Below are 17054 nucleotides of genomic sequence, written 5' to 3'. Positions count from 1 at the left end.
GGTTTACAATTTGACGGGACGTTTGGGCTGGGGCACAGATCCAAGCTGTATCACCCACACAACTCACTTTAGGGTCTAGCGTTGGCAAGGGCAACGGGGTAGAGTGGCCTCTATCCCAAGGGGTACCCCTCAGTGAGGGAAGTCAATGGACACAGGGACGGGGGCTCCGGAAGCCTTCCAAGAGCGGCAGACCTCCCTCCCCACTCCATGCTAGGAGGAGAGTCTCAGATCTGCCTCAGACCCATCGGGCAAAGGAAATGGATGACAGATCTACTCACAGCATCTGAGATTTGCAGTCGGCCAGGGCAGATGGCTGCACAGAGGAAGGTGCCCTGCTTCTGGGGGGCACCACACATTTGTCACCGTGGGAGGGAGGGCTCAACTCAGTCTCCAAGGCGGCACAAGGCCACAGCAGCCTTCCAGGAGGACAACCAGGATGCGCCCGTTCTGTGCTGGCTCTGTATGGCAGGGCCTGAGCCAAGGAGGAGAGGACCAGGGTGGGGGAGGCAAGCAGCCATCACATGAGAGATGAGATAGAGAGGAGCCATGAGGAGGTGAATGGCTAGGCTGGGAGAATCCCAAGCCTGAGGGGTTGGCTTGAATTTGGAATGTTGAATGTGGGCATCACTGGGTTATGGACCCCTCTGTGACCACACAGCAGCCTTGAGTGAGCAGGCTGTTATGGAAATCCAGCATCCTCCAGGTCACATTCCACAGGAGCTGATGGAAGCCCACCCGCTTCCATGCCATCCAGGGCCAGGTATGAGACGCAGGCCTGACTGCATAACACCTTCCCCATGTCCAGCCACAGCTGGCTTGGAAATGGGCAGAGTACAGAAGCTGCCCACCCCAGGGGATCTCCCAGAGCTACCTGGACAGCCCGACTTTTTTCCACTGGCAAAGCCTGAACTTGTGAGGTATAGACAGGGAGCTGTCTGAGAGTGGAGCCATCGCAGGGGAGCACAGATGGAAAGAGACTCCTGGATCCAGCTACACCTGAAACCAACAAACCTCTCTCTGGTCACACAAATCAACAAACTGCCCTGTGCTTAAGCCAGTCTGGTGGGCTGGTATCAGCACTCAGAAGCCCACTCACCAACCAGGGACTGAGTTCCACGCTAGGTCAACACTGGGGCAGAGAGAAGAGTCAGGTGCATGGCAAGAATGGATGTAAGAATTCTGCAGACAGAAAATCAGGGCCAAAGGTGACCGCAGAAACGTAGGCTCCCAAGAAGTCAAAGCACTCTTGGGAATTTGAGGGCTGGGACTGGGCCTCCTCCAGGTCTCAATGGACAGGAAGACCTCAGCTGACTCCAGTATGACCCAAGCTTTTTAAGGTCTGAATAAGGGTTTGCGGTCTAGGTACTCCAGATTGCTTAATCTCCTAATCCACTCTCTTTTTAAAATGTGTTTTAGAAACGAGTCTTTGCTAAGTTGCCCAGGCTGAGTGCAGTGGCTATTCACAGGCACTACAGCTCTGAACTCCTGGGCTCAAGCAATCCTCTTGCCTCAGCCTCCCAGGTAGCTGGGACTACTAGTGCGGTGTCACTGTGCTGGGCTTGATCTCTTCATAAACACTTAGGTCATTTTCTTTTTTTTTTTTTTTGAGACAGAGTCTCATTCTGTTGCCCAGGCTGGAGTGCAGTGGCATGAACTTGGCTCACTGCAACCTCCGACTCCTGGGTTCAAGCAGTTCTCCTGTCTCAGCCTCCCAAGTAGCTGGGATTACAGACAATTTTTTTTTTTTTTTTTTTTTTGAATGGATCTCTGTCCCCAGGCTGGATCATGGCACAATTAATCACTGCAACTCACCTCTGTAGTGTGAGCCACCGCGCCCGGCCACACCTGGCTAATTTTTTGTATTTTTAGTAGAGACAGAGTTTCACCTTGTTGGTCAAGCTGGTCTCAAACTCCTAACCGCAGATGATCCCCATGCCTCAGCCTCCCAAAGTGCTGGGATTACAGGCGTGAGCCACCGTGCCCGGCACACTTAGGTCATTTTCAATTCCTTACTGCTAGCAATGTTCCGTATTGAACATCCAGAGACACAGCTTTACCTGGTTTCTGCAGCTTCTGGGGTGCAAAACGTGTCTATCAATTATGCCTAGTGGCCCACTACCCCCATGTCAGAGCCCAGGAGACGGCTGCAACAGGAGACAGGAAGCAGGAAGTATGAGTTCATTTTGCACAGGAGGAAACTGAGCCTGTGAATGGGGCAGGAAGTTGCCTGAGGCTACACAGCGGGAAGGTTGCAGGTGGGAGCTTCCTGGTCTCCTGCCTGCAAGCATAGGCTCTTGCCCTGACAGAGGTACTTGAGGAACCATGGAGTTAGACCCCGAGGTTTACAGTCTGGCCATGCCCAGTCTTGCAGTGGCTCCTTGGGCGAGATCTTTTCCCTCTCTGCATTTCTATAATGCTAGCTATAAAATACAGGGAATCCCAAACCTGACTGCTCTTCAAAAATCTGAGGCACACACTGTCCAAGGAGCTCTAGACTCTGCATTAAAGAGTTCATTAAAATGCACCCTCAGATTTTACGGTACTATAGCTTTTCTGAAAAAGCAGCTAACAATGACTGAGCACTTACTACATGACATGGATTAAGAATTCAGTCCTCCCAGGCCAGGCGCTGTGGCTTACACCTATAATCCCAGAACTTTTGGAGGCCGAGGCAGGCGGATCACGAGGTCAGGAGATCAGGACCATCCTGGCCAACATGGTGAAACCCCATCTCTACCAAAAATACAATTAGCCGGGCGTGGTGGCAGGTGCTTGTAGTTCCAGCTACTCGGGAGGCTGAGGCAGGAGAATCACTGGAGCCCAGGAGGCGGAGGTTGCAGTGAGCCGAGTTTTCACCACTGCACTCCAGCCTGGCAATAGAGCGAGACTCCGTCTCAAAAAAAAAAAAAGAATTCAGTCCTCCCAACAATCTTAGGAGGTAGATATTATTATTCTCCCTACTCCCCAGACTGGAAAGTCATAGCAGATAGAGGTTCCATAGCTTTCCTAACTTCTGGTAATGTTCCTTACAGGTTTTGGTATTAGTATTACATTGACCTCATAAAATGAGTTGGGAAATATGCCCTCATTTTTAGTCTCTGCAGGTTTGTATGAGACTGGTGGTATTTTTTTAACTGTTGAGAAGAATTTCTCAGTGAAACCATCTGAACCTAGAATTTTCTTTGTGGGAAGATTTTAAATTACAGATTCAATGTATTTAATTGGTGTAGGACTATCCAGATTTTCTATTTCTTTTAGTGTCAGTTTTGGTAAGTTGTGTATCATCTAAAATTTCAAATGCACTGTCAAAAAGCCCTCCATACTATCTTTTTATCCTTTTAATACTTGTAGCATCTATAGTGATGTCCTCTTTTTCATTCTTGATAGTGAAATTTGTGTTATCTTTTTTCTCACTCAATCTTTCCAGGGGTTTATCAGTTCTATTAATTTCTTCAAAGAACCAATTTTTGGCTTTGTTGATTTTCTCTATTTTTTGCTTTATTCCATTAATTTCTGCTCTTATTTTTATTATTTCCTTTCATCTTTAGTTTTATTGTTCTTTTTCTAGCTTCTTGAGTGGAAGCTTAGAGCAGTAATTTTCTTTCTCTTTGTCCTTTTTTTTTTTTTTTTTTTCCACACTCTGTTGTCCAGGCTGGAGTGCAGTGGCACGATCTCAGCTCACTGCAACCTTCGCCTCCCAGGTCCAAGCAATTCTCCTGCCTCAGCCCTCCTCAGTAGCTGGGATTACAGACACCTGCCACCACGCCCAACTCATTTTTTGTATCTCTAGTAGAGATGGGGTTTTCACCATTTTGACCGGGCTGGTCTCAAAACTCCTGAGCTCAGGTGAACTGCCCGCCTTGGCCTCACCTGGCCTAATTTTCAATCTTTCTTCTAAGGCTATCAAATTTCCTCTAAGCAGTGTTTTAGTTGCACTGCACAGCATTTGATATGTCTTATTTTTCACTGTTCTTGTCAACATATTTTACACCTTCCACTGTGATTATTGACCCATTGATTATTTAGAAGTGTGACATGTAATTTCCAAGCATTTGCAGATTTTCCAGTAATTTTTGTTATTGACTTTTAATTCAGAGAGGACACACTGTATGATTTCAATCCTTTGAAATTTGCTGAGACTTGTATAAGGTCCATGATACGGTCTATTTCTTTTTTTTTTTTTTTTTTTTTGAGACGGAGTCTCGCTCTGTCGCCCAGGCTGGAGTGCAGTGGCGCAATCTCGGCTCACTGCAAGCTCCGCCTCCCGGGTTCACGCCATTCTCCTGCCTCAGCCTCTCCGAGTAGCTGGGACTACAGGCGCCCGCCACCACGCGCGGCTAATTTTTTGTATTTTTAGTAGAGACGGGGTTTCACCGTGGTCTCGATCTCCTGACCTCGTGATCCGCCCGCCTCGGCCTCCCAAAGTGCTGGGATTACAAGCGTGAGCCACCGCGCCCGGCCGGTCTATTTCGATAAACATCCTATGTGCACATGGGAAGAGTAAGTATTTTATAGTGTTGTACATATGTGAATTAGGTCAAGTTGGTTAATCCTATTGTTCAAACTGTGTGAGGTTGATTCAGGGATAAAGAAATAAACCAGTAGGATAGAGTTCTGAAACAGAAACACACACACACACACACACACACTCTCTCTCTCTCCAGTTGATTTATGTTGAGATGTTGGGGACTCCTCCAATTCGGTGGAAAAAAAATGATGCTTTTCAATAAATGATGCCAGGCCAATCGGATATCTACACGGAAAAAAATGAGCTCTAGCCCCGTACCACACCATTCACAATAATTAACATGTAATCAATCACAGATCTAAATATGAGCCCTAAAACAAGCTTCTAAAAGGAAATACAGGAGGATACCCTAATAAAAAGGTACTAACCATAAAGAAAAGACTGATAAATTGGACATCACTAAAAGTAACTCCTGTTCATTCAAAGCAAAAGTAAACCACAAAATAGAGGAAAATATTTGCAATAACTTCAATAAATGCGAATCCAAGAATCCATCTACAATACAAAGGGCGTGCGTCCGGACCAAGAACACGTATCCAGACTCTGGAAAGAACCTCTACGAACGAAGAAGACAACCCAATTTTCAAACGGACCCCGGCGAACACCCAGGCGGCTGGGGCTGGCTCTGGGTCCCCACTGCTCCGCCTTGCGGGGCCCGCTCCGGCCTGGTCGCCTTCCCCGGGCGCATCCAGGGAACTCGCCCGGTCCTCCTTAAGCGGGGAGGCGGTCGGGGAAGCTCGGGCCGCGTCTCCCCGACTCCGCCCCCGGGGGTTGCCTTTCCCTTAGAAGGCCAAGCCCCAAGCCCAGCCTCTCGCCGGCTGGGAGTCGCGCGGTGCCACCCTCGCTGCCCAGGCCCCCGACGCCGCGGCCGGAGCCCCCCGAGAGCGCGGGAAGCCCCGCGGACCTCGCGCTCCCGGCTCGGGCGTGGACGGGGCGGGCGCCGGGGCGGGGCGCGCGTCCTCGCGGGTCTGAATGGAAGGGTCGAGGTCGTCGGCGGCGGCGAGCAGATCCTGAAGCCAGAACTCCACCCCGGCGCCCGCGCCATGCGGCGGGAGAGGTGAGCGCGGCGGGCGTGGCGTCCGTGCCGGGGTGCCACGGGGACGGCGAGGCCGGGGACACGCGCGCGGGACGCCGGCGGCGGAGGTGGGCGGCCCCGGGCGGGGGCGGGGAGGGCCGGGGTCCGGGCGGTCGCCGTGGGGGACGCGCTGGGCTGTGCCCCCCGCCCCCGCCGCCCACGCACTCGTCTTCGAGGGCGGGCCCGGCGGCCCCGGAGCAAACCGCCGTCTCCCCGCGGCCCCTCCGGTCCCTGGCTGCCGCGGGGAATGTCTGTAGCTGAATTCGGGCCCTGAAAGAAGGTGGCGCTGGGTTTTTAAAGATTTGGGGCACAAAAAGCGAGAGCGGACCCGGCGCGGGCTACGGCCCTTCCCGAGGGCCACGCCCAGCCCGGCGCCCCGCGCGCCCCGTTCCCCGCGCCGCCCCCCTCCACCCGGCTGAGCGCTTGTGCCCGCAGGTGCGGCGCCCCCCACCCGCGTCGCCGCCATGGAGGTGCTGCGGCGCTCCTCGGTCTTCGCCGCCGAGATCATGGACGCCTTTGACCGCTCGCCCACCGACAAGGAGCTGGTGGCCCAGGCCAAGGCGCTGGGCCGGGAGTACGTGCACGCGCGGCTATTGCGCGCCGGCCTCTCCTGGAGCGCGCCCGAGCGCGCCGCGCCGGTCCCGGGACGCCTGGCCGAGGTGTGCGCGGTGCTGCTGCGCCTGGGTGAGTGCGCCCTGGCGGGATCCCCAGCTGTGCCTCCTCCCCTGCTGGGCCGCAGCCTCCCTCTGAGGCCGAGATAGCGGGTCGGCCCAGGGGCGCCCACCCCCTGCCTGGGACGGCCAGGCGCTCGGGACAGGGCCACCCAGGCGGGTGCTCCCGGATCTGCCCTCTCAGGCCTCCCACGCCACAGGCCCCCCCATCAGCTGCCTGCTCAGCCCAGATTTCAGTCATGCTGGCCATAAACAATAGAAAGCTCCAGAAAGAATAATCTATTAGTGGGTGGTTAAGCTTCCACAGTGACCCTTGTTCTCAGCTGGGCACAGAAACCCTTTGTAGGAGCACGTGTCCCGATGTTTATTTTGGAAAACAGATTCTGGGTGTTACTGGCCGAGATCCCGTCCGCTGCCCTCTGGATAACGAGGCCTCCGAGGCCCCCCAATTGGAAACTGCGCCCACCGGGCTGGGTAGCCAAAACCTCAGTATTCGTTGGTGCTGTGAGGACGTCTGGGGGTGCTCGGTTCTGGGGTCACACAGGGCCCACTGGCTGCCCCCACCGTCTCCAAGGTCTGGACCGCAGAGGGAGGGACCAGCCCCGCTGTGACTGTCAAGTCCCCTCACCACAGCTGGGCTGCGGCCGTCACCTGTGAATGTTTATGTGATGCCCGAAGAGGGCACATGGGGTGTTTGTGGCCCGGGAAGGGGAGGTGACAGCAGAGGTGAAACTGAATTGGTGGCTCTCCAGGCAGGGGGTTGGAGTCGGAGGGCACGACCCTGTGAGGGGACACGCTGCCTCCTCTCAGGCTGACGCTGGCATGGGCTCTAGGTGGCCCCTGCCCTTACGTGGTGGGCTGGGCCCAGAGAGCAAAGCTGTGTAGACCTGGCCTGCCCAGGAATGTGTGTGGGGTGCAGGCAGAATCCATGGGGACCAGCACAGAGCCTCCAGGAGGAGGTGGAGTCCCATCTGAGAAGTTCAGAAGGAGGGAGAGGTCTCTGGGTGGGATCTAGGGGGTTGGTGGGACTCCATGAGACTCGCCGCCTGCTGCTGCCTCTAGTCGGGCTCTGAGAATGACCCTAGGGGATCCTTTTAGTCGCCTTCTGAGAAGATGATGCCAGACCCCTGGAATGGCTGGGAAGAAGTCCCAGATGTCCAGGGGGGCCCCAGAGGGACACAGCTTGGACCTGCATCTGCCCTCACAGCTGCTCAGGGTCAGTCCCTCGAGGCCAGCGCTGTCTCCCTGCCCTCGGGCAGCGCAGACAGGAAGAAGCCCGAGTTGTGTCCCCACCTTCAGTCTGGAGCCAGCCTGCAGCAGCCCCGGAGGTCTGTGTTTGGGAGCTGCCGGGTCAGGCCTGGGAATTTCCATGTCATCCCCCGCCCCTGGCCAGCCTCTCCTGGGCTCTGCTCTGGTTCCAGATCTTAATTAATGAGATACAGAGCAGCCTTTATCGGCCGAGATGGTCCAGTCAGCAGCATTACCCTGTTTGCTTTGGCTGGAGAACTGGCCGGGCTGGGGACTCCCAATCCCAGGGCCCTGTGGCATTCTCGGCACCATCTGACCCGTGCCTGTGCACTGCTGCTGCCAAGGGCGCCACAGGCAGCACTGGGGCGGCGGGCCTATGGGGGCCATCCTCGGCTGCCAGGGCGGGGCTGATGCAGTGCCACCTCCAAGCACGTCCCCTTGGCAGCAAGAGCCCAGGTGGGAGTGTGGCAGTGCGGGTGGCCCAGGACAGCGGCTCAGCCAGCCCAGGTGGGGGTGTGGCAGTGCGGGTGGCCCAGGACAGCGGCTCAGCCTCTGCATCTGAGCGGTCCCTGAGCCATGCTAGGGCCTGAGCCAGCCTCTCGGGCTTTCCCCTGCTCTCATCCCGATGCTTTCTCTGCCCAGCCCCTCCCCACATCGGGCTCTGGCCGCCTGCCTGCTCCGTCCTGCTCTGGGCAGCTCGGCTGCCTGTCGGCTGTGAGTCACCAGCAGGCACAGCCCACGCTCTCGCAGGATTCCCGCCCCACCGGCTTGGTCTGCTCGGCTTAGGGGCTGGCTCGTCAGAGGGGCAGGACTGGGGGCGCCTTCAGCACTTCCTTGGTCTTCTGGTCCCTAGGGGCCAAGGTTGGGGGATGGCCCAAGGGAGGTCACATGGGGTCAAGTGGAGGTGGGAATCAGACAAGTTAAGTGAGGAACAGGCTGGAATTCAAGCATGGTCAGGTGGGGTCAGGTGCAGGGTGTGCCCCAAGACAGTCATGTCCCAGGGAGCTGGGGCGTGGGCTGCCTCTCACCTGCTCTTGTGACCACACAGGGGATGAGCTGGAGATGATCCGGCCCAGCATCTACCGCAACGTGGCGCGTCAGCTGCACATCTCCCTGCAGTCTGAGCCTGTGGTGACCGATGCGTTCCTGGCCGTGGCTGGCCACATCTTCTCTGCAGGTATGCCTAGTCTGCCTGTCCCATGGGACCTCAGGGAGGGATCTAGGGTCTGTGGCTCAGGCTCACAGGGACCCCACGAGCTGGCCCCCACCCATCCTGGCGCTGCCCAGTGCCCACCGGTGCCATCTCGCTGCTGCAGGTGTCAGGAGCTGCCCAGCCACTAGCGTGGGTTCAAACCACAGCATTCAGGGTCTCTTGTGGTTCTGCAGGCTGCTGGGCATGCTGAGCAGCTGGCACGGGCTTCTTGAGCGGTTGTAGCTGTGGTCCAGCATCAGTGGGGCCACGTGACCTGCAGTCCTGTGGGGTGGCACGTCCTAGGGCTGCCTGGTGTCCTGCAGGGGCCCCCGAGCGGGGCTTGGGCTTCTCACAGCATGGTGCTGTGTTCCGAGGAGGAGTGGCACGGAGCAGGTTTCTCAGACAGCTCCTGAGTAGATGCTGCCAGGCTGTTAGGATATACCCCCAGAAGTCACAGGTAATTGCTGGATTCTGATGGTCAGAGGTGAGCCTCAGGGCTCCAGCGTCCAGGAGAGGGGACAGCATGGGGGCAGGAGGTCCAAGCAGACCAGCTCCCGGGGGCATCCGAAGAATAGCAGCGCATCTCACCTGGCTGTGCCTGCCTCAACTGTGACCCTCCTAGGCCGCTCCCATCTCTTCCCTGGAGAGGCAGCTCCTGGCCCTGCCTCCCTGCTCCTGCTGCTCCCGGCTGTCCACATGCTTCTGGGCCCACGGGAGGCTCAGGGCTTGTCTCCCCTGCTTGGTGGCCCGCTGTCCACTTGACCAGCTGCCTTGGCCTGGATTTGCCCAGTGTGGCCTTCTGTCCTCTTGCCCCGTGTCATCAGGTCTGGCCCTGCAGACCTCAGCCCCCTGCCTTTGACCTCTGTGACCTTGGGTCCCGTCCTGGCATCCCGTGCTATGAGCTGCCCCTGGGTGTGGCAGGCGCTGGGTGCTGCTGTTGGGGTGAGTGGTGCACCGGCCCCGATGCGGCACCTCCCTGACTGGCACATCCCTCAGCTGTTTTCCAAGTGCTGTCCAGGTGCTGGGCACAGCTCTGGGCCAGCGAACCCCGGGGTGAGCCGGATTCCCTGAAGCTCGGAGGAGGGGCATGCTGTTCACCCCAGGCGGCTTTTTGGAACACCCCTGACAGCAGGGAGGCCTTGCACACCCTCGTCTGGGAGCTGGTGTGGGTCCGTGGCCAGTCAGCTGTGTGACTATGGCCTGCTGTCATCTCTGTGGCCTCAACTGCCTTGTCTGCGGGCCGTCCTGACAGCAGCAGGAGCCAGGCATCAGACAGAGGCGCCAGAGGAAGCCACACCCTCGCTGTGGGAGATGCATCCCACACCAAGGGGGGACCTCAGAGCCAGGGGTCTTCAGATAGCCTCGGCACCTCCACCCACTGGAGGGCAAGGGCAAGAGGCCAGGAGCGTGAGGACCGCTGCCTCTCGCTCAGGCAGACCCCACCTTTGCGGGGTGACCTCCAGTTCCTCTCCCAGACATCTCCGCCGACCCCTGGTGGGCCAGCCAGATGGGGACAGAGCGGGGCTGACACCCTCGGCTGGAGGCCAAGGTGGCGGGGGCTGCGAGCGTTTTCTGACAGAATCCGGCCTCTCCAGTGCCACACTCACTGCTGACCTCCCTGGACAGAAGTTACCGTGGCTGGGACGCAGCGGCGACCTCGCAGGCTGCTGGAGAGGGAAGGCTGAGTCCTGGGATGGGAGTCCAGGCGGGGTCCGGTCCTGCCTCCGGGCTTGTCTTGTTGCTGCAGCACGTGCTGGAGTGCCTCAGACCACACCTGGGGAGGGGCAGTGACCTCAGGCTGTGGTGTGGGGTCAGGAGGCGGAACGGAGCTGGGTACGGGCCAGACTCCCTGTCTGGCGCTCCTTGGGGTGGCCTCAGAGCCTGGACTCTGTCACTGCTCCTGTGTCCCTCTGGGAGATTGTAAATGAATCCTCGTTGGCAGTTTGGCCCCAAGGCCCCAGTGGCAGCTAAGGGTGGGGGGCCGGGGCCGGGCCCAGGCCAGGCTGAGGCGTGTCATGGGGCAGACCTGGGTTGGCTGGGGGTGCATATGGGTAGGGGCTGGAGAGTGGGCAGGTGGTGTGGCTCGGACCGGGTGGGCAGGGGGCAGGGTCCACGGCACAGTGGGTGGCAGAAGCATGGTGGCAGGAGCTGGCAAGCTGGTGCCCGCCCCCAGGGTGACCCAGGCAGGCACGGGGCAGGCAGTGGGTGGGGCCCAGGAAGGAAGCCAGGAGTGGAAGGCGTCCTGGGCTGACGACCACTCTCAGCCCTCCCTTGGCCGACGCCGGCACGTGGGTGGCCACCCGGGTGTCTGTCTCGGGGCCGCTGGGTTTACGAGCTGCAGGCTGGCTTTAAAAGGAACAGTCATTTCTGAGAATGCAGCAGCCTGCCCAGAGGTGGGGCGCCTCCCCCTTCAGCAGGGGGAGAGGATGGGGCCAGGATGCCCCTACCCGCCCGGCCTTGCCTGGACAGGGTCTGGCCTGAGGTGGGGGCGGTGCCTAGGAAGGCTCTGGTTGGTTCTGGGAGGGCGCCTGGGGGCCCGGGAGGGCTGAGGGGAAAGGTGATGGCGGGACGAGCGGGCACACAGCTGACGGGGGATGTGGGGGGCACCAGCCAGGTGGCCCGGGCCATGTGTAGAGTTCAGTTTAAGTCTTGTTGTTTTCACTGGAAAACTGGAGCCCACTCCCCTGTGGTCAGCATCCCCCACCCCACCCAGCGCCCCAGGCTTGTCCCACGCAGGCCCGGCTCTGGCCATGTGGCAGCCCCCACACCCCCACCTGCTGCTACTCTGAGGTGGCCCTGCCTGAGGGGAGCCACACAGGCTGAAGCCCAAGAGCCTCGTGACCTGCAGCAGGTTTCTGAACCTCCCTGAACCAGAGCCAGCTGACTAGGGAGCTAGGGCAGAGCCGCCCCTTCTGCCCCTCAGGCCCACTGACAGTTGCACCCCCAGCCCCCTTCACCTTTGTCCATCCCAGTCCTCTTGGGCCCTTTTGTCTACAGGGCAAGCCTCCAGCCTCCAAGTGCTTTACACGTCCTTGCCTCCCTGCCTGAGGCCCTTCCCACGCCAGCCATCCCTGCACGCTCTGACCCCCAGGTCTTCCTCCCTCTACTCCTCTTAGCAGGTGCCCTTGAGGGTGTGCGCCCTGCTCAGCCCCTCCACTGTAGGCAAGCCGCACAGCCGGCACCTCAGGGCGGGGGCCTTGGCTAGTGATATGAGCCGCGTGAGGGCTGCAGGGCAGGGCTCCGTGGGGGTCTCCAAGTCTCCAGCCCCAGGAGCCCCCCACGAAGGCAGAGGCCAACAAATGTTGTTTCTGGCTGTTTTCATTTAGGGCTTCAAAGTTCCCGCTCAGGACTTTGGAAAATCTCATTTCCAAAGTGGTAGAACTCAGTTTTCCTCCCCATTTAAAAGTTGACAATAGTTTTTATTTTTTTCTTTGAATTTGAATTGTATTTTCTATAACTACATATGTAATTTTATATAATTCTTCTAATTATAGTTTTATTATAAGAAAAATAAAAATGGCCGGGTGCAGTGACTCACGCCTGTAATCCCAGCACTTTGGGAGGCCGAGGTGAGTGGATCACCTGAGGTCGGGAGTTTGAGACCAGCCTGACCAAAAAGAAGAAACCCTGTCTCTGATAAAAATACAAAATTAGCCAGGCGTGATGGCACATGCCTGTAATCTCAGCTACTCGGGAGGCTGAGACAGGAGAATCGCTTGAACCCGGGAGGCGGAGGTTGCGGTGAGCAGAGATTGTGTCACTGCTCTCCAGCCTGGGTGACAGATGCAGACCCTATTCTTTCTTTTTTTTCCATTTTTGTTTGTTTGTTTGTTTGTTTGTTTGTTTTGAGATGGAGTTTCACTCTTGTTGCCCAGGCTGGAGGTGCAATGGTGCAATCTCGGCTCACTGCAACCTCCATCTCCTGGGTTCAAGCGGTTCTCCTGCCTGAGCCTCTCGAGTAGCTGGGATTACAGGTGTGTGCTACCACGCCTAGCTAATTTTTGTATTATTAGTATTCTTTGTATTATTAGCAGACAGAGTTTCACCATGTCAGCCAGGCTGATCTCAAACTCCTGACCTCAGGTGATCCACCCGCCTCGGCCTCCCAAAGTGCTGGGATTACAGGCATGAGCCACCGTGCCCAGCCAAAGAGACCCTATTCTAAAAAACAAAAAAAAAGCCGGGTGCAGTGGCTCACGCCTGTAATCCCAACACTTCGGGAGGCCGAGGTGGGTGGATCACCTGAGGTCAGGAGTTTGAGAGTAGCCTGGCCAACATGGTAAAATCCCGTCTCTACTAATAGAAAAATTAGCCGGGTATGGTGGTGGGCACCTGTAATCTCAGCTCCTTGGGAGGCTGAGGCAGGAGAATTGCTTGAACTCGGGAGGTGGAGGTTGCAGTGAGCTGAGACCGTGCTGTTGCACTCCAGCTTGGGCAACAAAAGCGAAACTCCATCTCACAAAAAAAAAAAAAAAAAGGAAAAAGAAAAAAAAGTCACATGACCACAAGTGTTGTCGAGGATGTGCAGAAAGCAGAGCTCTTGTACTCTGCTGGTGGGGATGTAAGATGGTGCACCTGCTCTGGAGAAAGCAACCTGGTAGTTGCTCAAACAGGCAAACGTGGGGTTACCCTATGACCCAGCAAACCTACCCCAGCTGTGTTCCCAAGAGAAACGAAAACTTATATACACACACACACACAAACATGCGTCAGTGTTCATAGCAGCATTCTTTATAATACCCGAAAGGTTATTGGCTAAAGGATGTTGATAAATGGATAAACAAAATGTAGTGTATCCACGCTGTGGAATATTATTCAGCCATTAACAGGAATGAAACACTGATACTGCTACCGTGTGGATGAACCGTGAAATTGTGCTCGGTGAAATATGCCAGACACAAAATGAACAAGCCGTGTGATTACACTTACATGAAATATTCAGGGTAGGTAAATCTACAGACAGAAAGTAAGATGAGTGGCTGCCAGGGGCTGTCGGTGAAATAGGGAATGACTGCCAATGGGCATGGGGTTTCTTCTGGGATGATGAAAATGTTCTAGAATTAGATAGAGGTGATGGTTGCACAACTTTGTGGATATGCTCAAAGATACTCCAGTTTTAAAAGATTAATTTTATGGTAATGGAATGATATCAGTTAAAAAGACACAGAAGAGCTGGAAGGACACAGTGGACGCTGAGGCTATTGCTTCTGCACTCCTGTCTTCCTGTCTTTCTTTCCCATCCACCCCTCTGGAGTGGAAATGTGGCTGTCACTCGGAACATAGTTGGTTTTTGTTTGTTTGTTTTTAATTTTCGCTGTTTTGCCGAGGCTGGAATGAAGTGGTGTGATCTTGCAACCTCTGCCCCCCAGGTTCAAGCGATTCTCCTGCCTCAGCCTCCTGAGTAGCTGGGACTACAGGCACCCGCCACCATGCCTGGCTAATATTTGTATTTTTAGTAGAGACCGGGTCTCACCATGCTGGCCAGGTTGGTCTTGAACTGACCTCAGGTGATCCATCTGCCTCGGCCTCCCCAAGTGCTAGGATTATAGGCGTGAGCCACCGCGCCCGGCATGGAATGCACTATGTTCTGATGGAATCGGACACCTCAGAACAAGTTGTCCCGCAAGCCACACGCAATGCTGACATCAGGCTCCACTCCCCGCGTGGCCGTGCCCTGGAAGGAGGAACAGCCCCATGTGGTGGGGAAGTGCAGCGGGCAGAGCAGGGGCTGTGCCAGGTGTGCGTGTCCCACCAATGACAAGGGCACCTTCGAGGTCGGGGTGGCAGGAAAAGGGCTGGAGTCTGCCAGGGGCCAGCTCAGCTGGGAATTCAGACTTGGGTTTACTGTGAAGGACACGGGAAGTCACAGCAACACGAGAGCTTTATGCAGGGGAGTGACATGGTCTGATTTGTGTTTTTCCCCATTTCTTTTAATTGACGTTAAACTCACATGACATAATTATCCACTTAAAAATGTGCAATTCAGCAGCATCTGCCACATTCACAGTGTGGAACAGCCACTAGCTTCTAGCCTCAGGAGGTCTTTATCACCCCAGAATGCCTGTGCCCTTGGCTGCCACCGCCGTCCCCCACCCCTTGCCCTCTGCCAGCCGCGAGCCTGCATCCCAGCTCTGTCCCTGACTGTTGTGGACATTTTGCATCCACGGACTCACACTCTGTGTGGCTTTTTGTGCCCGGCAGCTTCCACCCAGTGTGTGTTTTTGAGGCCCATCCATGCCCAGCCTGCCTCAGAGCCCCGTGCCTTCTTTTACTTATTATTTATTTATTTATTTTTGAGACAGAGTCTCGCTCTGTTGCCCAGGCTGGAGTGCAGTGGCACAATCTCAGCTCACTGCAAGCTCCGCCTCCTGGGTTCACGCCATTCTCCTGCCTCAACCTCCCGAGTAGCTGGGACTACAGGCGCCCGCCACCTCGCCCGGCTAATTTTTTGTATTTTTAGTAGAGACAGGGTTTCACCGTGTTAGCCAGGATGGTCTCGATCTCCTGACCTCAGGTGATCTGCCCACCTCGGCCTCCCAAAGTGCTGGGATTATAGGCGTGAGCCACTGCGCCTGGCTGCCTTCTGTGGCTGAGTAACATCCACCACATTTGTGTATCCATTTATCTGTTGAAGGACACTTGGGTTCTTTCCACCTTTTGGCAATTGTGAATTGGCTGCTGTGAACATCTGTGACTGAGCTGATTTATGTTTTCATAACAAATCCAGGTTGGCTGCTGTATGAGGGTGGATCGGAGAGCAGTGCTTCATCTTTGCATGTGCAGTGTCCTCAGGCTGACTCCCTCCAGGGACCACTGCTCACTCCCTCCGGGGACCACTGCTCACTCCCTCCAGGGACCACTGCTCACTCCCTCCGGGGACCACTGCTGGCTCCTCACGGGGATAACTTCCTTGCTGACTCCCTCCGGGGGGACCGCTGCGCCGCTTCACTCCGGGGACCACTGCTCACTCCCTCCGGGGACCACTGCTCACTCCCTCCAGGGACCACTGCCAGGCTGCATGTTTTGTGGCCGTTCAGATATTGCCAGTGCCCTCCAGCTGGGCTTCCCACCAAGGTTTACAGGCTGTGCAGTTGCCTGAATCCTCACACTGCCATTTAAAAGCATGTATTTATTTATTTATTTAGAGACGAGGTCTCGCTCTGTTGCCCAGGCTGGAGTGTACTGGCACTATCTCAGCTCACTGCAACCTCCGTCTCCCCGGGTTCAAGCGATTCTCCTGCTTCAGCCTCCCGAGTAGCTGGGATGACAGGCGCGTGCCACCACGCCTGGCTAATTTTTTGTGTATTTTTAGTAGAGACAGGGTTTCACCATGTTGGTCAGGCTGGTCTTGAACTCCTGACCTTGTGATCTGCCCGCCTTGGCCTCCGAAAGTGCTGGGATTACAGGTGTGAGCCACTGCGCCTGGCCTAAAAGCTTTTAATGCAACAGATTACATCTTGTTTTAATTTGCCGTTCTTTGGTTATTAATGAAGGTAAACATTTTTCGTGTCTCTTATTTAAATTTTCTTTTGTGAATTAGCTGTTCCAGTTCTGTGCTCGTAGTTCTTTTGAAAGCCCCTCTTTTCTCGCTGATGTATAAAACGTGTTTCCGTGTTGAGGCATCGTGTCCTGCCTTTTGTTCTTTCCCCCGCTGTCGCCATCTTTTGTCTTCTGTTTCAAGGCTGCTCCCATCTCAGTTCAGCCTCAGCAGGTTAGCGGTCTGGGGAAGGCAATTTCTCCGCAGGCCTCAGCTTCTTTATATGTAAAATGTGGATGCCAGGCCTGTCGTGGGAACAGGCAGACCAGGGGTGCCGCCCGTGAGGCCACTGGCTGCTCACTCCATCTGCTGCTGCCCTCAGTTCCCCCGCCTCACCCGACTTGTCCCTGCGGCCTCCGCCACAGACATGGGCTGGGCAGGTGTACAGTGGAGGCCGAGAAACCTGCCTGCCCGAGAACTACCTGAGACGGTGGGCAGGTGGCCAGCTGGCCAGGCATCCTGTCAGGGAGTGGTCCCCCCTTGGGATGGTCCCTGGTCATTAGCTGGATGGCAAGCAGGACAGCGGCTCAGAGAGGCCCAGCCCCTTCCTTAAGTGCTCCCCTGGGCGGGATTCAAGTCCTGGTCTTGACCATCTCTCTCCCTGCAGGCATCACATGGGGCAAGGTGGTGTCCCTGTATGCGGTGGCCGCGGGGCTGGCCGTGGACTGTGTGAGGCAGGCCCAGCCTGCCATGGTCCACGCCCTCGTGGACTGCCTGGGGGAGTTCGTGCGCAAGACCCTGGCGACCTGGCTGCGGAGACGCGGAGGATGGGTGAGTGCCTGAGTGCCCGGGGGGTGGGGGGG

General features: G+C 56.3%; 1 protein-coding gene across 1 annotated transcript in view; it reads left to right on the top strand.

The window, feature by feature from the left end:
* The first annotated feature begins 5444 nt into the window (after positions 1-5444).
* The window catches only part of BOK (BCL2 family apoptosis regulator BOK), a 14230-nt gene continuing 2620 nt past the window's right edge, over positions 5445-17054 (top strand). The window contains exons 1-4 of the mRNA XM_032761238.2: positions 5445-5585; positions 6039-6287; positions 8571-8699; positions 16859-17022. Coding sequence (XP_032617129.1) covers positions 6068-6287; positions 8571-8699; positions 16859-17022 — 513 coding nt within the window. The 5' untranslated portion in view covers positions 5445-5585; positions 6039-6067. The remainder of the gene's footprint in view (positions 5586-6038; positions 6288-8570; positions 8700-16858; positions 17023-17054) is intronic.

The sequence above is a fragment of the Hylobates moloch genome, unplaced genomic scaffold (genome assembly GCF_009828535.3).
Source record: "Hylobates moloch isolate HMO894 unplaced genomic scaffold, HMol_V3 SCAFFOLD_1, whole genome shotgun sequence".
NCBI lineage: Eukaryota > Metazoa > Chordata > Mammalia > Primates > Hylobatidae > Hylobates > Hylobates moloch.
Note: the sequence above shows the minus strand (reverse complement) of the source record. Positions and strands in the feature narration are given on the sequence as shown.